The sequence below is a fragment of the Podarcis raffonei genome, chromosome 3 (assembly GCF_027172205.1).
Source record: "Podarcis raffonei isolate rPodRaf1 chromosome 3, rPodRaf1.pri, whole genome shotgun sequence".
In the NCBI taxonomy this organism is placed as follows: Eukaryota; Metazoa; Chordata; class Lepidosauria; order Squamata; family Lacertidae; genus Podarcis; species Podarcis raffonei.
Window position 1 is genome coordinate 41,101,962 of NC_070604.1, and position 23,752 is coordinate 41,125,713.

At 41.7% G+C, this 23,752-nt stretch overlaps 2 protein-coding genes across 10 annotated transcripts in view; one reads left to right on the forward strand and one right to left on the reverse strand.

Annotated features, from left to right (window-relative positions):
* The window catches only part of FILIP1 (filamin A interacting protein 1), a 94,758-nt gene extending 75,769 nt beyond the window's left edge, over nt 1–18,989 (reverse strand). For 3 of the 7 annotated variants that reach the window (XM_053381294.1, XM_053381295.1, XM_053381293.1), the window contains exon 1: nt 1,511–1,965. Coding sequence is in view for 3 of the 7 variants with exons in the window: in XM_053381292.1 (XP_053237267.1) it covers nt 16,684–16,722 (39 nt within the window). In the remaining 4 variants the exon portion in view is untranslated. Of the gene's footprint in view, nt 1–1,510; nt 1,966–4,260; nt 4,280–16,683; nt 16,770–18,907 lie in introns of those variants that run through there. The other 4 variants (XM_053381292.1, XM_053381291.1, XM_053381297.1 and 1 more) reach the window with 4 other exon arrangements.
* The window catches only part of SENP6 (SUMO specific peptidase 6), a 68,273-nt gene continuing 47,420 nt past the window's right edge, over nt 2,900–23,752 (forward strand). The window contains exon 1 of one of the 3 annotated variants that reach the window (XM_053381306.1): nt 2,900–3,038. In XM_053381306.1, the coding sequence (XP_053237281.1) occupies nt 2,927–3,038 (112 nt within the window). In that variant the 5' untranslated portion in view covers nt 2,900–2,926. Of the gene's footprint in view, nt 3,039–23,214; nt 23,591–23,752 lie in introns of those variants that run through there. The other 2 variants (XM_053381301.1, XM_053381302.1) reach the window with 2 other exon arrangements.

Genomic DNA, 23,752 nt, shown 5'->3' on the forward strand with positions numbered 1-23,752 from the left:
ATACCCATGAACAAAAATAACCACTTTTCCATCATAACTTAGTGTCATGATCCTAAGTCCACTTACTGGAAACTTCCCAGTAAGTGAATTTAGGATCATGGCACTAAGATGTCATTTAATTGCTGGGATGTAATTCAGACTAGATGTGCTAATGACTGAAATATCAGATTGCCATTTTATTTCTTTAGATAGTTAAATAAAGCAACAAATGATCATATTCTTAGGACTGAGCAAATGATCTGCATTGGGCACAAAACAGAAAATTCTGTTACTGTATTCTTTTATTACTAGAAAAATCTTTTTTAAGAAACAGGAAGTATTTCAGGTAAATGTCAAAATGTCTTGCATGCTTCTTTAAAAATAACACTTTCTAACAAGTTATGAATTATTCTTGCATTTATTTGTTTGCCTGATTTTTCTGTTGTTAGCTGGTTTTAGGCAGTTACTAGTTAGATACGTGTGGTCATATGAGTATACAATCCTATCAAGTTGTGGTTCTTAAACACAATTACTCCATTACTTATTTCCATGGTTTATACCCTTCAACTAAGTTTTCAGTGTAGTTTACAAAAATAAGATAAAATGCAAAGACACAAAATAAAATATGATAAACATATTTTTACAGAGTACTATCAGTTGCGTGGAAATAAGTTCCATGTACTCTGGAAGTAATGTTTTTATAACTGGATTATTTTTTGTCATAGTAAAAAATAGAATGTGTGTTCTAGCAACGTGGTAACATTTTGAATGGTCAGTTCTCTGTAAAGATATATTTATACTTAAATAAATCCTGACATTGTTATGTCCAAAAATATCCTGTTTATGAATGCTCATGGAGTTATTCACACAGAGTAAACATTCGGACTGTGATTTAATAAGATAGATATTCTTGATGGCAGCAGCAAGACTTGGGACTATTGTCAAAAGGGCAGAACAAAATGTACCAGGTGTACAAAAGCACTTACAGGCTTGTGAAAAATAGATAGGTGAGCTAGAAAGCATCAGACAAGAGCCTCACAATTAATTCAGAATATCACAGCATGCCTACTTCATCCTGCTGACCAGCCAGTCTTCATTACTAGGTTTTATAGCTGTTGTGATACTAGCCCCAGCCAGTCTTCTTAAAATAAAACCCCAATCTTAATGTGCCTTCTGACAGCATGTGCTTACACAAACATAGCTGATGCCTTTGTTATATTCCATGCTTCCATATCCCATCTCCTGTCCTATTATGGTTTTAGAATGTTACTATTAGCCTTGCTAGTTTGACAGATAGCGTAAAAGAACGTGACAATTTTCCTGTACTGATAAAAGCAAAAAAAGACAGTCTTTTTATCTTCTCTCTTTTTTTTTAAAGAGAGTCTCTCTCTTCTCAACTTTCCACATTAAGCAGAATGTTAAGCACAGAAGGCAAGCAAACACACAAGAAACAAGGGAACATTCACAAACAAGAAGCAAAAACAATCATTCTCAATGAAAAACTCCACTGGAGAAGTCAATTCAGTCTTACCTGCCAAGTGGAAGAGAAGACCGAGTTGCCTTCCTTTTACAAAGACACTGTGCTCTTGAAAGGCTTCAGGAATCTAGCTTGCATGACCAAGACTGAAGGTATTAATCAGGCCCAGAAGAACACAGAGACAGAAGCTTCCCCTTGCTTTCTTTCTAGATCTATCAGTGACTGAAGTAATGCAGGAAATAGGGAAGAGAGCAGAAGAGGAACGTAGTTCCTGTTAAGAGAAATACCACGCAGAAGAAACAGGAGGTACAGCCTCTCAGTTATGTTTCTCCCCCCCAGGCTTTTGTCTGAAAGCCTCTCTTGCTGTTGTTTTGCCCCCACCCACAACTGTTGCTCTGTGGTGCTAAGCTTTGGCAGTCAAGTTCTGAGATTGCATTTCCCCTCTCCTGGTCTCCTCTCACACTGTTCAGAGAGCAATGACTTTGTTGAGCTGAGCTCGTTTGTGCTATATTTAACTAGTGTTCTCAGCAAGTCAAGCCTGTCAACAGCTGAGAAGTTTGAAGCAGGCTTTGCCGAGTTCCTCAGCTGCTGAGTTATCAGTGGATATAGAACTGCACTCTATAGCTACCTCAGTATGTACCGTACATATGAAGGAACCTCACTTTTTGCAGGAAGAGTCTTCCCGTGACTATAAACATGATCAAACACAAACAGGGTGTGTAATTCCTTTTATCCCTCAAAAAAGAATTGTGGCGAAGGGTCAGCAGGTCAATGTCATTTTAAAAATTATTTTGAGGGGTTTTTTTGGTTTTTTTAATAAAAAAAAAACATTTACAGGAAAATCATCATGTGAAAAGCCAACAGTATTCATTAGAAAGCTATCACAAACAAGGACCTTTTAAGCAATCTGTCGCCAATTTTGAAGCAATTTAAACTATTTTGGTGTGTGGAATGCTAACAAGGCTCACATTAGGCACTTTGGCATTCTAGCATCCTGTTTACAGAATCAACTATCCTGGGATACAGCGCAGTGAATCAACTTCAATCCTTGGTTTGTTTACATTTGAAGGGTGAAGCGCAGGTCAGGGTGAGCTTAGGGAGAGACAGCACCCTTGGCAGGACCAGTTCTTGACTCGGCTTACTTTCAGCCTGCGATAAAGTGATCCCGTAAACAAACTGCAGGGTGTGTTGTTTTTTTTAGCTCTGGTGGTTGGGGGGTCATATTTGCACAGAACATTTGCAACGAACAGTGAATGACCCAAGAAAATCAGCACAGTCTTTTGTTCTGTCCTGGGAATTACTTATCCATTTAGCTAGAAGGAGATGTTATCCTAAGGAGGATAACCTGAGGTAACAACATCTGAATCTTGATTGGGTGAACAAGCCTTAGCCCAGAGGTGAGGTCATAGTGGCCCTCTAGATGTTGTTAGATTACACCTCCCATCATCCCAGGCCCATTGTCCATGCCAGATGGGGCTGATGTGGGTTGCAATCCAATATCATCTGAAGGGCTACAGATTCTCAAGAGCTGCCCCAACTGAAATAATACTAGAACAATGCTGTGTACCACTTGGGACTAAAGGTAGGGGCTTATGAACGAATGCATCTCCCTACCTGCTGCCTCAGGTCCTCTCCACATGGAAAAATTAAATCTCATGGAGAAAGGCTCTTACAAACTTTAAGACTTGTCAGCTTTCCATGCACTGGAATATCCACTTACCAGGTCAAATGGTGGGCGAGGTTTCCGCCCCCAATGGTTGCTGTGGAGTTTTTTGTCTGGATTCCCACCAGAACCCATTTTTAAACTGGTGTATCCCTATCCGTTGCAGCCGTGGCATCACCCACCCAGCCCCCCCTCGTACTTGTATCTTTTCTTTCAGGCTAACCGATTCCTTTCTAGGTTCATGGGAGTTGCTACGGTAGGACAATGGCTGCTGTTTTTCAGAGCCAGGAAGGAATTTCCCCTGCTCTGCAGGTTTTGCCTTCCCTGTATCAATTGTCACAACTTTGGTGTTTTTAGGCTTTGGGTGGAATCCATTAGTCCAATATTCAGTGAGCGGGTGATGCGGTGACTCATCCCTTCTGCGGTGGCGATATCAGGGTTACCCGTTAAAGGGGTCTTGAGGGGAGTCTCTGGCCACAAGCGCACAGTGCTGGGTCATAGTACTCCCCTCAGCTGTGTGGATAAAGGGGGCCAGCTGTGTGAGCACACATTTTGCAATGTCCCTAAATTCCTGACCCTGTCTAGCCTCAGATCCCCAGCAGTCCAATGCCTAAGTCAAGGTTTCCTACATCTGACTCTGTGATGCAACTTCTGCTTCATAGCTTCCAACCTACCTACAGCTCAGTCCTGGCAGTTGCCTTTGCCTTGATGGACCTTGTTGACAGAGAGGGACTTTTTTGTTGGAAAAGAACAAAGAATTACATAGTTGCAGATTGTTTAGTATTCCAGCCCACTGCTCAGCGCAGGATCTGCAGTGAAGGATACCACTACAGATATCTGCCAAGACTCAGCTTAAATGCCTCTCAGGAAGGAGAGTCCACCACCACCCAAGTCTATTTCATGGTTGAGCAGCCCTTTCTCTTAGAACATTTCTCTAATGCTGAGCTGAAATCTTTCCTGTATCTTCCAACCTGTGGAGCAACAGAGAACACAAGCCCCCCACTCCCAATCTCCTGTATTGGAAGATCTCTATTGTGTTTTTTTCCCTCTTCTCTAGGCTAAACATCCCTTACGTTGCTTTCTGAAATATATGATGATGGTCCTTCTTCAAATCCTTAATGTGATCTGATATTCCATTTACCTTTCACATCCTGCTGTTTCTGGGAAAAGAATGTCCCTTCCATCTGCCAGTGAAACAAAACAGCTGCCTCTTATAACATGCTGCCTCATAATTAGCCTCCTTGCTTTGTCCAATGATAAGGCTAGTCTTGAATAAATCACTACTAGCAGGGAGATTGTCTAAAATGCTGCAAACCACAACTGACTCATTCTGGGACAGGTGCCCCTCCAAATGCATGGGCTACTCAGATTAAATATTTTGTGGACGGCAGCCATAGGCTTAGCTATGAACATTTCAATGGGAGATGAGAAATAAATAGCTTGGTGCCAATGTCCTTTACCTCAGAAGGTATGTTGTTATGATCACACTCGGGTTACCTCACGCTGCGGTACTGCAGCGCTTGGCAAGGGCTGAAAATTTAGGCTGCTCTTAAAGTTTTGTATGAAACACAGTTCAATATCTGTAGACGAACAGGACTGCTCAAAAGGGAACATATTTGGTGCGCTATCTCTCCATTTGCTTCTGTTATTCATTGACTATCCTCTTTCCTAATCTATAATTACTTATGACCTGGCTGTGACATGAATATCTTGATATCCACTGACAAAACTGAATTGTTCAAAGGCAGTGCTGTCAGCAGATGCTAGTACAAGGTTCTAACGGGGAACAGAGAAGAATGGCCTTTAGATTACTCTTGGGAGCAAAATCTATTTTGCACAGGTATTTGTTTACTTATTTAAGAAATAGCAATAGATGGGCTGCTGAATTCTGGGCAAACTAAAATTTCAGGGCTTTTCTTTTCTTTTTAATTTTTTTTTATTAGAAATTTCAACACAATAGTTTTAACAAAAATACATCATCCACATTGTTTTTCCCCTCCATTTTTCCCCTCCCCTCCCACCTAAACAGAAAACCCAACCTCACACCCCATCCTCGGACTTCCCTCGGCTCCTTTCTCTAGTTTCTCAACACATATTTCTATCCATATGTTATAAAATTGTAAAGATCCTCAAATTATCTATCTATATATTACAATAGTTTGTGAATGTTTATTCATCAGGGCCTTTTTTTCAGGGAATCCCCATGTATACTGTTGTGCAGAATGCCGACTCCTTCAGAAGTCACAGCCCTCAAATAAGGATGGATAAATCTGACCATTTTTATTTCTCTTGGTTTCTTGTTTCCTCAATCTTCAGTTCAACCCATTTCCACATTAGTTTGTGATTTTATTAAAGGTCTGCCCAAAACTTACATTTTCATGTGCATTCATCCTAATAATTCTGCAAGCAATTCTCCACCATATCATGCATTTTCTGTGCACTTCCCACATTATGTCTTTTGGGTGGAGGACTGCATCGCAAAATTTGGAGAAGTGCAAATTTTGAAAGTTTGAGCTTATCCACATTTACCTTTTGCCCCATGCTTAACCAACACAGGTCCATGCTTTAAAGCTCAATGTCCCGGTGCTCTGTTTTTCACCCCGGAGTGTTCCCCATGAAAACCTGCTCTTTAAAGCTGAAGTGCAACAAATGGCAATTCAGGTTATCCATGGATTTGCTGTTTGCTCCAATTTAGGTTTTCATGGTGAAAAGCTTTGGGGCAAAAAATAGAGCTTTAAACATGGAACTTTAAAGTGCAGACCGTACCTGGAAAGCACAGAGGAAAGTTAAGTGTGGATAACCCCATAGTTGCATTTTGGTCTGTGTCCATGGGTGTAGCCAAGGGGGAGCAGGGAGGGACAGCTGCCCCTCTAAATCAATAAAATTCAATAAAAATACATAGCTAACTCAGGTTCTGCTCCCCTAAGAAAATGCTTTCCCCCCCAAACAAAAATCCTGGCTACGCTCATGTTTGTGTCTGTGCACAGATTAGGTAGGTTCACTTCAGTGCAATTTTTCTAGAAAAAGAGGTGCCGGAACTCACCAAGAACGCCTCCCTTGTTCTCTTATAATGGCAATGGCACACACCTGAGAGGTGCCAGAACTGAGTTCCAGTGAGTTGAGGCTGAAAGAAAAGCCTTGGCTCACAGTAAAGTGCAAACTCAATTAGTTTATCCCCTTCCCTACCCTCTGCCAAGTGCGGATGATAAACCACACTCCCGAGCAATAGTCAGCATCCCTCTAAGCAAAAGCCACGTCCCTCTAAGCAAAAGGGGTTGTAGGCACCAGTTTTGGGGGGTATGGGTGTCCGGTATAGAAATATAGAGCATTTGACACCAACAAGCCTACACAATATCCTTCCTATGCCTACTCATCCAAATGGCACATTGGGGTTAGCCAAATCAATGAGGGTGACACAATCCAAAACAGTGTTATGTGAGACCTTTGCTTAGACTTATTTGCTGTGCTATCTTTTCTCCAATTTATGACTATGAGGTAAGCAATTGTCCAAACAATCGTCTTGTTCATAGGGCGTAGGCAACATGGTGTATTCCGTCCTGAGACTTCTCTCTCAATCTAGATAGTATTCAACAAAACTCGACAAAGCTCTCATACATAGATTTATTGAAGAGAATCAAGGCACATGTAGAAATATAACATCCCAACAGCCTGTTCTTTATGAAGTTCATGGAGTAATGTAAGAATGAGCAGTGGTTTTTTTCCTTTAAAAATGTTTAGGGGTACTCTTATTTTCCTACTCATATTGAAATACTGCCCCTCAATGAGGCCAAACTTAGATTCACAAAATGTTTAGGGGCATGTGTACCCCTGCGTCCCCCCCCAAAAAAGCACTGAGAATGAATATACCTGGTATGCAAGAACTAGACTGCCTCCCATCAGCCGTAGCTAGGCTGCCCAATGCTTAGGGATGATGGGTATTTTTATTCATAGCATCTAAAGGGCATCATGTTGGCCAACCCTGCATTAATTGTAAGTGCCTTGGAGCAGGGCATTAATAATGTATGTTTTTAGTACAGTTCCTAGCATACTTTTGATATCTAATATATATGAAATAGCTAGAACAGTGGTCATGGTGGTCATAGCTGCAGCGGTATAATAAGCCGGAGTAAGGCGTACATATTGAGCCTCAGTCCAGGCAAAATCAAGTTCCAGTTTCACTACAATCATCAACAGGACAAAAACTCAATTGTCTCTAGACTAGATGGAGGCCATTTAACATAGAATGCTTTTCTATCAGCACAGTAATGGAAAAAAGTATATCAGTAGAGCACGGTATATTCCATTTCCAGCAATGTTGTCTGAAACAATGCAGGCGAGATCATTATTTAAGTTCCATTGATTTCAGTGGGGAGAACTGAACGCATGTTGAAATCTCTTTCACTGAAATCTTCGTTCCAGGCACAGTTCCACTAACTGCATTAACAATTCAAAATGGACAATTGGCTAATTTCTAATTCCTGCAGTTCTTCCTGTGTAGCAACACAGGAAACTGGTGCCCCAATAAACAAAAGATTATGTGGAAAGTGTGACGGGAGATTGGTGGCTATAAATTACTCACAGTATACTCTGGTGCTGTTAAGAAACAGCCCTCAGCAAGATTACGCTATCACAAATAGTTTTAAGGATTGTAGAATAGTCCAGATTTAGGAAAGCAACCATTATTCAATGGCTGATATATGGTTCTGCACATGTGGTTTTTAAAATTATTATTATTTTAAAATCATTTTAAAATTCATAATTACCTAAGCTGACATTGGTTTCATTTTTGCTTGATGCCTGTAAATGATTTTAAAATATCTAAATACTGAGGGGTGTGTGTGTTATGTGACTTAAGTAGATTTTTGATGTACAAATTAAGACCAATATTTCCCCTTTCAAATTTAGAACACTCAGATCTTGGTTAGGGCTATGCCAGCTGAAGTCCCTCAGCAGCATGTATCTTCAGGAAAATTAACCCCCCAAATATGGGATCCTCTCCAAACCTGGATCCTTAATTTGGGGATTCAAACTTAATGGGCTTATATCTTCCACCCTGACTCAACTAAGGCTGGGGTAAGTCCCAAATAAGAGGTGTGGTCAGATGAGGCAGGGGGAGACAACCGTATTCCAAATCCCATTCAGCTAGGTCATGTGACCTCAGGATTAGAGAAGCTGCCCTCCAAGAATCCCGGAAGCTGTAGTTTACCCTTCACAGAGCTACAATTCCTGCACCCTTCACAAACAACATTTCCCAGGATTCTTCAGGGAAAGTTAATGCTTTAAATGTATAGTGTGTATGCAGCCTAGTTCACTGGAACTTGCAGACTATATCTGTTTAGATGAGGGCTTAACTATTTGCAGTTTGAGAATATTAAGAAAGAAAGAAAACAGCCTGAAGATTGGAGCTTGCTGTAAGTGGAAGCAGTCAAAACATTTCCATCTGGCAGAACCAGCTTGGGAACACACTAAGGTGTGTTGAACTGGTGTTAGTTTGGGAGTAGTACTAGTGTTAACAAGATAACTCGAAAGTTTGACACATTTTTGCTTGGCTTGTAATAAAGGTTTTACCTGCAGTTTAGGTTATTGTTGCCTCTGGGATTAGATCCTATTTTAGAAGCTTCTGTATGATATTTGTCTAAAATGATGAATCATGTTCACATCTATAAAATCCACTCAGGAATAGCTTAGTGTTATGAGTAATATATTTATTTTATTGCTCCTATCTAATATTTCTCATCAATGCAATATCAGCTTGCTGCCTATTAACCAACAGCCCCCAAGAGAGCAAGCTTGATATATTAAAAAGTTTTATTATTTTATAGATATGAGCAGAACATTTTACTTATTACACTAGATGAGACACGATTTAAAAAAGAGGTTCAGTCAGCTCTTTTACACCTGAAGCCCTTTGAGGAGTTCTCTGTGTGCAGCTTTGTAGAATTTGGATCCAAAATAAATTAAGCAAAAAACCACACACACCAACCCACTCACTGTACAGGCTCAATAAAACAGGAGAATATACAATAAATAACAGTTTCCCATGCACCATGAGTAAAATAAAACAAAATGAAGAAAAGACAGATTAATGACCCAGATTACGAAATGAGCTATGAGAGAATCGTTCAAGAATTCTTAATACTCCCATCAGTTTATTGTTACTGAAAAATAACATAAAGCAACTATTTAGATATTCATTCCAAAGAGCAACAAAGGTGTTAGGCTCAAGCCAAGTGGAGTCCAATAACCAATAGGTTTCTGAGGTCACATTCTTATCACTCACCAAAAACAGTATTATACCACTTTAAAAGTCATGGCTTCCCCCAAAGAATCCTGGGACACATAGTCAGTTAAGGTTCCTCTAACCACTCCCAGCACCCTTTACAAACTAGTTCCCAGGATGCATTGGAGGAAGCCTTAGCTGTTGATAGTGGTATAAGAGGAGAAGAAGAAGAGTTTGGATTTGATATCCCGCCTTTCACTCCCTTTAAGGAGTCTCAAAGCGGCTAACATTCTCCTTTCCCTTCCTCCCCTAAAACAAACACTCTGTGAGGTGAGTGGGGCTGAGAGACTTCAAAGAAGTGTGACTGGCCCAAGGTCACCCAGCAGCTGCATGTGGAGGAGCGGAGACGCGAACCCGGTTCCCCAGATTACGAGACTACCGCTCTTAACCACTACATCACACTGGCTCTCCACATTTAAAGAGTCCTTTAAATGTATTGTGTGGGTGTAGGCTATATTTATCCACACCTGAGGGAGGATAGGAGGTCACAGATATGGAGCTGAGAAGAGCCAAGGAGAGGGCAAATGTATTTATGAGATCAGGAATGTTGCAAACATGCCCAAAAGCTCAAGGAAAGGGTTCGGACATGGATTAACTTCCCCAGCTGGGCTGGCAATGTGATCCTCTCCATAGGAGGAACAGTTCAGTTTCACTTCCGCTAGCACAGTACCACAAAGCAACCTTTGTGGTTTTTACAGCTAGAATTTTTTAACACATCTCTTTCAAGTGTGGACTCCAAGCTTCCTATTTTTTGTTACTTGTTTACTATGTGACCGAAACAGTTGTATTTTCACCTTCAGTTCCTTTGGCTCTCCTAACTAGCTGACACATACCACAGAGAGATGAGATGTTGAAGCATCAATCCTATTTCAACACTTGTTGAATTCATTGCCAAGCACCAGTGTAAAGTAGCCTACTCCTGAGACCATCCAAAATTCTCTTGCCAAGTTATCTAATTTCTGTAGTCTAGTGAGAACTCATTTTTGTTCCTAAGTCAGTCTTTCCTATAAGTCACTCATGCAAAGCGAGTTTTCTTTACATACTGAAAGATGCAGTGCGTCATAATTTACCATTGATGATACTAAAAATCAGTAATATTTCTCTGACAAGGATCAAACTTTAGTAAACTGTGTTTGAAATGTTCAAGGTTTGGAGAGGATTACAGGGTATGTGTGGGATAATGGGTACTTTTTGAGAGTAGCAGAAAAATATGGTGCTGTGATACCCTATCTATATGATGTGTGGCTATATGGAACTTGGGGTGTTTTTTAGGAACCACAGGCACTTGCTCCAGGGGACAAAGGCTCTTTGGGCCCCCTCAATCTTTTTTTATGCCCCCCCATTGTTGAGGCTGAATGCAGAGTAAGTAGAGTAATGTCTGGATGTGGTGTGACGTTGCAGCGGGCTCCCTCAATGTACTTTGGAATATGGCGCCTCTGTTGGGAACCAATAGTTGCCTTTTCATAACTACTGCTCCTGGCTGACTCCATATAACTGCAGCTACAGACTTAGTTCCTCTGTCTGAGCCACTTCTCTCGCTGCCTTGCCTGCCTAGACTGCTTGCTTCAGAATCTGACCACACCTAGTCCTCAGCCATAGTTCTCAGCCATGTTACATGACTCTTTTCAACTCTCATTTGTTTGCTTAGAACTGGACCCGCAGTTGTGGCCTGCCTTGGAGCCCAGCCAAAGCCTGGTAGGGAGTGAGACTCCTATTATTATTATTATTATTATTATTATTATTATTATTATTATTTCTATACTACTCTTCATGCGAGGACCACAGGACAGTTTACAATATAACATGTTCCATGAGTGTTAAACTCCCATCAGAGCATTTTTGTTCTTTCATTAAGGCCAACCAAATTACTGCCAGTATTTTTACATGTGGGAAATATATAACATGCAAGAGCTAACTGACAGTAACCGTCTTTTGCGCTGTCCCCAGAGTCGTCTGGAGGAAAATCATGCCTCCATGGGGAAAACAATCTGTGGGAGATCGTGGAGGAATGCCAGATACTTTTATAAATTCCAGTCAGATAACTAATCCCCAGTTTAAAAATTGGCTGTGCTCCCCTATACCAAATAATACATGATCAGTGGGTTGCAAAAATAACCTAAAGTTATAACTAGTATTTCAAAGATTACATATGATGTCACTTGCAAATTGCATTCCTTTCCCAACTTTTCAAATTAAGTCCCGTGGCTTGATCTTAAACTTGGGTCAGCTGACATAAATTAACTCCGCTGTCTCTCTTGCATCAATCAAAGCCAATGTAAATAAGGATCAGCACCGCAGTGCAGAATGCCAGAAAGCCATAAAACAGCCCTGGTTATCTCTGGAATGTTTATTGAGTCACCACCTAGTCCTGTTTATGCCAGATTTCATACCATTACCTCACATGTTGTATTTTGAAAAGCTAAAATTAGCAACTGTGCATCAGGAGGATTTGTGTTCATTCCCCCAGGTCATGATCTATCTCATAGACCAGGGGTGTACCCAGCAAGTTGCTTCCAAGATGTTGTTGGACTACAACTCTCATCATTCATGGCTATTGGCCATATTGACTGGGGCTGGTGGGAACTGGAGTCCAGCAACATCTGAAAGGTACCATGTTGGCTACCCCTGGCATGGACTTTATAGCCTTCTTTTCACTAAGACTTCTCTGTCATTTGGAAATAGCAATGTGCAACTTTTGTTTTGTGTCCAAAGTACAGTGGTACCTCGGGTTAAGTACTTAATTCGTTCCGGAGGTCCGTTCTTAACCTGAAACTGTTCTTAACCTGAAACACCACTTTAGCTAATGGGGCCTCCCACTGCCACCACGCCACCGGAGCACGATTTCTGTTCTCATCCTGAAGCAAAGTTTTTAACCCGAGGTACTATTTCTGGGTTAGAGGAGTCTGTAACCTGAAGCATATGTAACCTGAAGCGTATGTAACCCGAGGTACCACTGTAACTGTTTTGTGGGTTTGCCACTTGAGTGAAGAGGAAATTATGTCCACTTGTCAAATTGAGGTTAAGAAGACACTACCCCCTCCCCATTAAATTTTAGTGAATTCTAATTACTACTGCTAATTGAATTGCTTCCTTTTGTTTCCATCTCCACTGCTGCTGCTGCAATCCTAGGTATTATTAGCTGCATCCAGTGGGACTTCTCAGTAAACATGATTAGGACTGGGCTGCAAATCCCATTGATTTCTTCTTCTAATCCCATTAATTTCCATTAATTGTGCTCACTCCATATGGATCGGCTGCAGCACAACTATACGTTTGGGGATATCAAAATTCTTGTTAAGACTTTCCTTTACCAGCGTCCAAAGCTTACAAAACAATGCCACCTCGTGGTGCTCTGTTGAAATGTGTTCATTTAATGTGCAATCTTATGGAGGGTGACTTGGAAATGAGTCGTGCTGTGTTTGGTTGTGCTTACCACCAGATAACCATGCGCAAGATTTAAGCATAAGAAAGATCACATTAAGCAACAATGATTTGTCATTCCTTATACCAAACTATTATTAAACTAACATTTTAAGTTGTTTACTGTGCTATCAGAATTTCCCACTTTAAAATAGGACCCAAACTGCTGAAATTTGTATATATTTTGTGTGCGGGGGGAGAGAATTCTCAGTCAAATGTTCTTCATTAAATTTTTGCATACACTTTAATTTTTGTTAGTATTCACAATTATGGATACATTATATCTATGTGTGGAGACAAAACACCAATTCATAGAAGTGAACCTTCTATGCAGCTGTACACCTTGTAATCTATAAATTGAACATAGTCCACTAGCCATAAATGGTTGTGTTATTTATTACATTTACACCACACCTTTCCTTTAAGGAGCTCAAAGTTGTGGACATTGTTCTCCTCATCCTCATTTCATCCTTACAATAATCCTGTGAGGTAGGTTTAGGTTAAGCTATGCTGATGCATCATCAGAGTCTTGATAAACACCCAGGTTTTGCTGCTTGCTGGGGCCTGCTCCCCAACCCCACCAAAATAAGAGGTCGACAAGTACCTGGTAGGCTACATACAATACATATACTGTATTTATTAATATGTTGCAGGTTTTGCTTCCCAGTTCAAAATAGAATCTTGTTCTGAGGCTAAGGCCACGTGACTTCTGAAGCAGGCTACAGCACTAAGAACACAAGAACATAGCAAGAGTAGGCCAGATCAGGCCAATGGCCCATCAAGTCCATCATCCTGTTCTCACAGTGGCCAACCAGATGTCTATGGGAAAGCTGCAAGCAGAATTCAAGCACAAGAGCACTCTTCCCTCCTGTGGTTTCCAGCATAGCTGTCTCCAGCTGTGGAGGCAGAGCATAGCTATCATGCCTAGGAGCCATTGATAGCCCTCGCTAGTGTTCTTTAGAAGCCATCTAGGTTGGCAGTCAACCCTGTGGGAGCGAGTTCCATGGTTTAACTATGTGCTGCATGAAGGGGGACTTTCTTTTATCTGCCCTGAATCTTGCAGCATTCAATTCACTGGATGTCCATGGGTTCTAGTGTAATGCAAGAGGGAGAAGAACTGTTCTCTATGCGCTTTCTCAATAATTTTGTAAACTTCTATCATGTCACCACTCATTTTTTCTCTAAACTGAAAAGTCCCAAATGTTGTAACCTTTTGGTTGCCCTTTTCTGAATCTTTTCTACATCTAGGATATGGTAAAGGCAGCCAAAGTTGTTTTAAAGTTTTTCTGAGCCACAATCTATATTAGCATATAGCAGCCAGAACTGTACACAGTATTCCAAATGTGGTGGCATTATGATATCGATGGAAATAATAACATCAGTTTGTTCTACATGGAAGTTTTATCGGTGCAGCACATTCCTTGTTTCGAATGCCTTTGGGCGGGACACCTTTCATTAGCTGCTCTCCCTCACTGAGTCTACTTCCTCACCACCATTATAAGCAGCTACTTCTCTTCTTCCTCATCACTGCTATCACCTGCTTCCTGGCTTGCCAGGCAGACAGCCAATGAGCACACAGACAACGGCATCTCCTCCCCACCTTCTCACCCCTCACCAATGTTTGGACCAGAGAGAGAGAAAGATGGTTAATCAAGCTGGTGGCAACAGAGAAGGAACAGGTCTGGTGGCATTCTTGTCAGTGACCCCCATGTTGGGATGTGAGCCCCCTGGCATATGCTCAGCCATGCCAACCTTTGATGCCAGCCATGAACATGTTCATATATGTTGCATGGACCCAGGAATGTTAGAAAGCGCCTCACCAGGGACTGTTTGGGATTAGAACAGGCTTCCTCAAACTTGGCCCTCCAGATGTTTTGAGACTACAATTCCCATCATCCCTGACCACTGGTCCAGCTAGCTAGGGATCATGGGAGTTGTAGGCCAAAAACTTCTGGAGGCCTGAGTTTGAGGAAGCCTGGATTAGAACAAGTATAATATCATTTGACAGACCCAAAATGGAATCTTGAGCATAGGTTTCATAGAAATAAATACAGCAACACAGCTTTGGAGTGTGCTGCATGTGGGCCAAATAACAGATTTCAGAAAGCCTAATAGGCTGGAAACACCCATAAGATTTTCCAGGGCTGGAAGTTGTATGATAGCATCATGTCACCACCCACAATCCAAGTATATGCATTTTTAAAAATATCTTAGGCTCTAGTTAAACTGCTTATACAGGTTTTCTGCATAATTATCACTAACCAGAGAGAGAAAAACCCTGGTTCCTCATTTCTTAAAGAAGCTCTGGGGTTATTTTTTTTAAAGGCAAAATAAGCTGTATACTTCTCAGTCCAGTTATCCTCCAGCCATTTAAAGCATTTTTTTAAATGTGCTTCTCATCTCTAGCACCAACAGCACCTGCAATTAAAAATCTTTATAAAATGAACAAATAAGATTTATGTCCTGTACATCAAAACTACACCCCCCCCTTTCCAACCTGATGCCTTGATTCTCCATTATAACAGCTTGTGGTGATCAGGCTATCAAAGTTGGACTGAAGCTTGAGCCACTCAAGTGGTAAGGATGTTGTTTGGGATGATGGCTTGCCCCTTGTTTTCATTACCTAGCAGGCCTTCAGAACAGGACACAAGTAACGCTGCTCCAGGCGGATATTGTTCCCAGTGAGCATGTTGCAGTGACACAGCACAGGTTCACCGTCAGCAGCCAGCATCGCCAGGTGCAGCCAGTAATTTTATACAAAGTTACTGTGCCACAGTGGATTAGCCAGGAAGAGGGCATGGGAACAAGACATGAGATCTCATTGTGGCCTCCCCATCCTGTTGTGCTTCAGACAATGTGTGGCTATTCTCCATAATCACCCCTCTTTCTGTTATGATGCATATAAAAGCTAAGTCACAGCAAATACTTTTAAGTGTCCTTTTCAGAGCACAAAATACACAGGTCCTTGACCCTTGCTGTGCATCTTTGACCAATTATCTCTAGTGAGTTCTGTCTCTCACCACCCACATCAATACCAGAAATTGCATTCCTGTAATTTGATAGCATGTGGAACAACCCTTAGAGCACAGAAATTAGATCTTAGGATAGGGTTGCCATAGTCCCAGAATTTCCTGGACATAGGCAGTATGCAGCCCTCGTAAACAGTGTCCAGATGGAAATTGCCGGAATGTCTAAGAAAATCTGGACATATGGCAGCCCATGTTGGTAGTGTAGAGTTTGGTGGTTTTCATTTAAAAATAGCTCAACAACTTCTTTTTTGAGATTTCGCTGCAGAACTGCCCCCCCCCCCCCGCAAAGCAACTCAACAACTTTGGCCAAACTTTTGTGTCCGGATTTTTACTTTTTGAAATTTGACAACCCTATCTTAGAATTTAAAGTGAATACTCAATTTGCACATATTGGTTTTTTGTTAGTTTGTTTTTAAAATAGGAACAGTTATTGTCAGAAGTAACTGCAGCCCTTACATAAGCTTCCTCTTTCATATCCATGGCTCTTTCTTCATGTTGTAAGAAATGTGACAACACAAAGATTTGTTTACTCCAGTAACTAAACAATTTAACTCTTATTTTGCTATACTTTGCTAAAGCGCTTTCTGAAACATAGGAAGCAATATGCATTTTTAGAATCAGAAGTTTATTCAACACTAGTACTGCAATGAAAGCAAAGTATAAAAATGCTGTAACACATAACTATGTGCAAATGAACTATCAATGCCATTACATAAAACCCAAGGCATTAAATACTGTTACTTTATAGCAATGGCGTAAAGCTTAAATCTCAAATATAATATTGTCATACTGAATAGTATCTTTACTCAGAAATGGCTGAATGAAAGTGTCTTACCAGAGCTATAGTGATATTCTTCCAAAACTGTCCTGGCATTCTTAGTGAATCCTGAGTCAAATGAAATAAAATTTATACAGTTAATCCATCTGAAATGTAATTACAGTCAAATTCTGAAGGATATGTTAACACACTGCAATAAACACAAAAAAGTACTAGCATTTCGGATGTTTATCAACTGGTCTGTGAGTCTGAAAGAATTCTTTTATTCTCTTTAAGAGTGGGCTGTACTGTCTGCATCCAAACTATGCATAATTTTATCTTATACTGAATTCTGAAAACAGCAAATAAAGCACTGCTCTTAACAGAAGGCGTAAAATGTGCACCGAATAAATGTTTCACATAATTAAAGCATTCTTGATATGTTTATTAAGCTTTTTATCATGAAAACCTTGGAAACAGTAAGACAGATGGATATGCACAGTATTAAGGAATTTTCAGTGCAGAAAACAGATATGAGAACAAGCATCTAGCTGCATATGATTCTAATACAATGCCAATGATTTGTAAGGTTTATTCTTTTATCATCACATTTTCAATGGCTGCCAAATAGCTACCAGGCCCTGTTCAAATTCTTATTACTGATGTACAAAATCCATGAACATCTCAGGACCATGTAACCTAAGGAACCACCTGCCTCTGCCCGTATAGACCCAAAAGATCACTTACATAGATCATCTCGGGAAGTTTTACTCATGGCACCACATCCTACAGAACTATCATAGGGCGGTGACCTAAAAATGCCATTTTTCACCATTGTCCCTGCATTCTGGAATGCCCTTCCCTCTGCCATACATGAAGCACCATCCATTAGCTACCTGCTTGTAATGACATATCTTTTTGCCCAGGATTTCCTGACCTACAAGTCAACCTTTTTATTACTGAATTCCTGTTTCTACAGTACTGTTAAACTGTTTTTATGTTGTGTTTTTGTATACCACATAGAGATATTAAAATAGGAAGCCATTTAGAAAAGCTTTTATATAAATAAATGGATTTATATCTCATAATTCCTCCAAAGAACTCAAGTCTTCCCAAAACCAGTTTCTCCTCAAAACAACCCTATGAGGTAGGTTAGGCTGTGACTGATGCAAGACACTGACTGGTCCAATGTTACCCAGTGAGCTTCATGGCTGATTCAGGATTTGAATCCTGATCTTACAGATCCTGGTCTAATTGCTCTGACCACTAAACCTTACTGGCTTATCAAAACAGAGCTTTGTGCTCAATTAATAAAGTTCAACAGGTAGGGAGACTGAGCTGGGCACCTTTGGTCCACACAAACATTTACCCACCATCTGTTCTTGATTCAGATATTCTGGAGGAATTATGCCAACAGCCCGGCATAATAAATAAATAAACGAGCACAATCCGTTTAGCGACGATGGACAAAAACACTGTAGTTTAAGTAGGACATATTTGTCAAAAAGAGAGCAAAAGAATTACAGCATGAAAATAATACAGGAAAAAAATCATTTCTATTTCTAGCTAGCTTACCACTCTGTTCATCTTGGAGCTGAAAAATGCTCAATAGCGCCCCTAGATATCCTTTGTTCAATTAAGCTAGCTGCTCTAATATTATTTCATTCATTACTGTATTCCTCATCAGTCCAGAACCAATAAATAAGCAGAGCAAAATAACAGTTATAAATTATTTTGAAAATTTTAATTTGTCGTAAACCATCATTTATTTTTTACACTAGAAAGGTGGGGATATAGGTTTTCTCAGATCAATCATCTCCTCTTAAACAGGGAAGCTACATTCAGCCAGCTCGTGGGCACAGAAAAATGATGCTTTAAAAAGTTACACAAGCTCAGTGATGTTTATCACAGTCTGCAAACTGAATATTGGCCATGCATGCTGAAACCTACCCTATCCATTAAAATAAAAAAGGACAGCATATTAGGAACACAGAAAGTTGCCTTATGCCAAGTCAGACCATTGGTCCCTCTAGTTAAATACTGTCTACACTGAATGGTAGCAGCTCTCCAGGGTTTCAGATTAAAGGACATTCCAAACCCTGCCTAGATATATCAGGCTGAATGCCAATCACACACACACACACACACACACACACACACACACACTATTTATTGATTTTATTTATTTGTCACCTCACACAGGGAAGGGGGTCTCCAAGTGACTTACAATCAAGTTTAAAACCATGCAAAATGGTTAAAAACAACCACCAGAATTTAACGAATCAATGTATAAATGGGTTACCTCCAAAGGATGCACGAATTTCCAGCTCTTTTGTCTTCCCCCAAATATCTTTCATGGCTACTTTGATAACTGGCCCTTCACACATAAAAAAGAGGATTACTCACATTGTAAGGTAATTATTCTGAGAAGAGGCAGCAGCATCACTGGATGAGAGCATCATGATAAATGACAACAGCCCACTTGATTATCTCAGAGGTAGCATAATTTGCCTGGTTGGTGTTTTTTTAACAGATTCTCTCCCAACCCCCAACCCCACAACATACCCTGTTATTGGATTTCAGGGAGGCATTTATATGTTGCCAATAAAACCTTGGTGGAAATGAGCAGGGATGGGCAGTGACGAGGCTCTGCCACTGATACCACAGCAGGCACAATGTTGTCATCTTCTGGGGCACAATTTGCCAGTCAGCTATGTTCCAAATAAAGAAGCTTATTTCAGTTAGAAACACAGCAAGTTGAAGATGCCGTACTTGGAAATGCAGCTTGAACACATATTCTGACTCTTCATGGGTCAGGAGGCACCTCTGTGTAGAATTTAGGCTAAGCATCCTTGGCCTCCAACAGCAGCATTGCCTTCTGTATCAGGTATGGACAACTTTCATGCCCCTGAGGACCACTCTGTTCTCCAACTGGTCTGCATGCATGTCAGAAGTGTATTATGCCAGACAAAGTGGCCCCCTACTAAAGCTATTGCAGTAGGTGTTGCACAATTAGGTGTTCAAGCATAACGTCACACATTCTGCTCCTTACAATTTCGAAAACAAACTTTCCTTGGGAGGGAAATAGTAGTAAACCTCTTTTTTACTACACATTGACTAAAAGTTGGTACGCCCGCTGTGGGTAAGGTAAACATTGCCTTCAAGGCCAGATCCAACCCACAGGCTAACAACTGACCATCCCCCACCTACACAAAAAACAGAGTCCCTAAACATTTCTTGTTCAAAACAGTGCAATGTTATAAGAATTTAAGGTCTCAAATATGTAAACTAAATGCAGAAGGCAAACACGTACATAAATACATAAACCACATGTCTGAAACAGTACAGGAAGACAGTCCTGAAACCATTTTGACTCACCCCTTCTGTGATGTATGCATGACGTTTCTGGGGGTGGTCTGGAGTTTGAGGGTGGGCAATTTGAAAAGTCTACATAAGGGCTGGCACACCTTTGTTCTGGGTTCTCCTCCTCTCTCCTGTGTGTGGGGGAGAGCACCCTGTTGCAACAGTTTAATAAAGATCAGGCTTAATAGCTGCTTTGCTTCTCAATATTCTCTGGTTGGCCTCTGTTATTTTCTCCTACCGATAGGGAACCCACTTAAGCACTCTATATGGGCTCTTGGATACCCCATAAGGGAAAAAGGGCAGATTTTGTTCAGTGGGGTGGGATGGGGTGGACCTATAACACCCATTTCTTTTCAGGTGGACATAACTGAGTGTGGTCTGACTATTCTATTGTTTTCTCTCTCTCACTTTGAGCACCACTTCAAAGTAGTTGCTATTGCAATTTGGCATTTAATCAAGGCAAAAATGTAGTACAATGATTTTACACATTCCTGAGATCATTTATAGAGAACAAAGTACATTCTGTTTGTCTCGGTTCACCAAGGTGTGGTGTACGTGCTAGAAATAAGTGGGTGTCAGTTTTGGTTCCTCTCAGTTTCTAATCTAAAGTCCAGTTCCTCACATTTCCACATCAGTTTGTGATTTTTGAAAGTCTTCAAGAAAATGCATTAACATTTCCTTGCAAATTTATCCTAATGCACACATTTTTGCAAAGCACTTTTCCTTAATATAATGCATTTTGGTATGTTATTGCCACTAATACATGCATTTTTATGTTCAACTTGCACACACTACTTGGCTGGAGAACTGCACTGCAAAATTTGTCAAATTTATTCATTGTCATGGATCCTTTATCAATGGCTGCATTAGAAGCATTTGCAGCACCCAACCACACTCAATGTTACTTTTGAGAAATACTTGGTAAACAGGTAAGTGGAAAGCTGGATTTCTGTGATGAGTTCTCATGGGGAAAGAATCTCACAGCTGGATACTGGAATGGTGCCAAAAATACCATTACTGAATAAATCTTGGAGGAGTAACATTATCCTTTAACAAATATTTACTCCTCCTGCATTTTAGAGGTGCATAAATATGTGTGAATGTGTGCATACCTATGTTGCAGCATTATTATCATTATTACTTTTAGCGTGCTCCAAGGAAGGGATATACAAAATGAAAACCAGATGACTTGAATGGAAGCATTTGTCCATCTATCTGGGTGTGTATTGTCCACATTGACTGGCAGGGGCTCTCCAGGGTTTCAGACAAGTTTCTTTCCCACAACACTACCTGGAGATGCCAAAAACTGAATGTTGGTACTAGAAGACCTTCTTCCACCTGCTCTTTGTGCAGAGGCTCTGTCCTTTCTGGCTAGGTTAGACTTTGGTAAATTGATATTCGGTTCATTAACTTCCAGGGTTATTACTGCACTGTGCTCGATGTGGGGCTGCCTTTGAAGACAAACTTGCAAAGACCTAAACTTTCAGTAGCACTAGGGATGACTGTCCAAAGAGAAAGCAAATTTATAGAAAGGCTTATTTTTTCATATTTCAGTATCTGTGGAAGAGACAGGCCTCTTACAGTACAATCCTAGTCATGCCTTGTGATAAATGCATACGAATTTGGTGTGGCTTACTCCCAGGTTTGGGATTGTAATTTAACAAACAAAACAGGAATATGCTTCAGACGTATAAACACAAGTGACCTTTAAAACTTTGGGTGAAGAGTAGGGCAACCACATACTTTAGTCGCCTTTGACTAGACTTAACCATCTGGGGTCCTTTTTTTACCTTATATATAAAACAAGCCTTATTTGAATGACTGTCCAGTCCAAGCCAGGATTAAGGATAAGAAAGAGCAGAGGCCTTGAAGCTGGCACTCAGCTCTCTGTTTTCACTATATTCAAATTATAGCTATTTAGTTAGCATATGCAAAGTTACACAAGCATCAGTCCTCTTTTTTGGTGATGCTTAAGTGCCCCTCTGCTAGCAGGGAGGAAACAATCTCCCTGACCATAGAATCATGGTATTGCAGAACTAGCAGATCAGGCGGCCTTGATTCTGGTATAAACTAATTGGAGTAATTAGAGCTATGTACTCCAAAATTGGGCAGATGTTTCCGCACTTTCAACTATAGCACATAGTAACTGTTGAATAAGACACTGTTCTATCCAGTAAAATTCAAGAATGTCATTTTGATACTCTGTATTTACTTGTATCCGTTATACCAAAAGGCATCTTGAGGGCAGGGTGTTGCACCTGCAACAGTCTTTTTTCTTTCTTTTTTAATAAACAAAACACACTGCATTGCTATACTTATGCCACTGGAAACATCCCATATTTTATCCTGTTCATGATGAGGCTGCTTTACTCAGCCCAGAGCCCATTGAACTGGGGTTGGCCTGGAGGTGGGGGGGGGGAGGAAATGTTTCTAAATACCGGTAAATGTTTGTGCATGTATGTGTATATAAGGAAATGCCTTATGCATATAATGCTTAAAAATAAATGCTCTACCCTAATGCTTCGAAGGGAAAGGAGTGAGGAAAGCTTGCTTGCCCAACCAGGCACTCACCCTATCCCCCACCCTGAACAATTTCAAAGTTATTTCCTCGACTTCCCTCCGCTGATATGTCGTCGCCTTCTCCACATACTCTGCTCGCTCGCTCTCTTCCCCCACATGCAGCTGCAAAGAAGAGAAAAGCCACGGGGGCAACCCTGCTGCAACAGTGGCAAGCAACCTCGCTCTGCTGCGGCCATTTTAAACATTTTGGGGGGCGGCGGCGGGAGGGATAGAGGTGTTGCGTTTTGCTTTTGCAAATGACGAACTACACCTTCTTCCTGTGTGCGTGTGTTTTAAGGACTGGCCTCCTCCTCTGGAAAGGAGGGAGCGGAAAAAAATAAATAAATAAAGAGAGCGAGAGAGGTGGTGTGTTGAGTGGTGCATGTCGTCTTCGGGAGGCTGGCTTTCGCTCTGAGGGAAGGCATTGACCACAGCAGCAGCAAGCAGCAGCAGTAGCAACGCGGGAGGGGCGGCTCGACCCGGTCGCTGCCGTCCATTCTTTCTCGCCGCCCCCGCCTTCGGGTGCCAGGCAGCGGAGAAGAAAGGGCAGCCGGCGTGGCTGCCGCCTTTCTCTCTCGCGGGAGCAAGCTTCGCTGACGCCGGACACCCCATAAGGGGAGGCAGCGGGAGAGAGACAGAGAGGAAAAGGGGCCGCCGCCGCCGCCGCTTCTGGTCTACCGGCGTCTGTCGCTCTCCCTCCCCCCCCCCCCACCGCCCGCCATTGCAATAGGCGGTTGGCCGGTGAGGGGCATTGGAAGTCCCTTTCTCTCCTCCCCCCTCCGGCATCCAGTCGCCGAGCGTGCGCCGAGTGGGCCTCAACCGCGGCGGAAGAGGCAGGCCGAAGCGGGAGGAACGAGGCCTAGTGCCGTGGCTGCGCCTCTGAGGCGCCGGCGCCTGGGCACGAGAGGCAGCAGCTGCTCCCCGGGGGCGCGATGGTGTGAGGAAAGGGCTGGCCGAGCGAAGATGGCCGGCGGTGCTGGCGTCGGGGGCGGCGGTGTCGGGGGCGGAGGAGGAGTGGGCCGCAGCAGCGTCGGGGGCTCCAGACATAGCCTCTTCCTGGAGGGTGAGTTGGGTTTGTTGTTTTATTATGGCAAGCGCCGGGAAGGGGGGGGGGGAGCCCACCCAGGGTGGGCAGCCTAAGGACACCGCTTGCTTCCGAGTAGACGTGGAAAAAGAGAGCCTGGAGGTTCAGAAGGGGGTCGGCAGGTTTCCTCCCTCCCCGTTT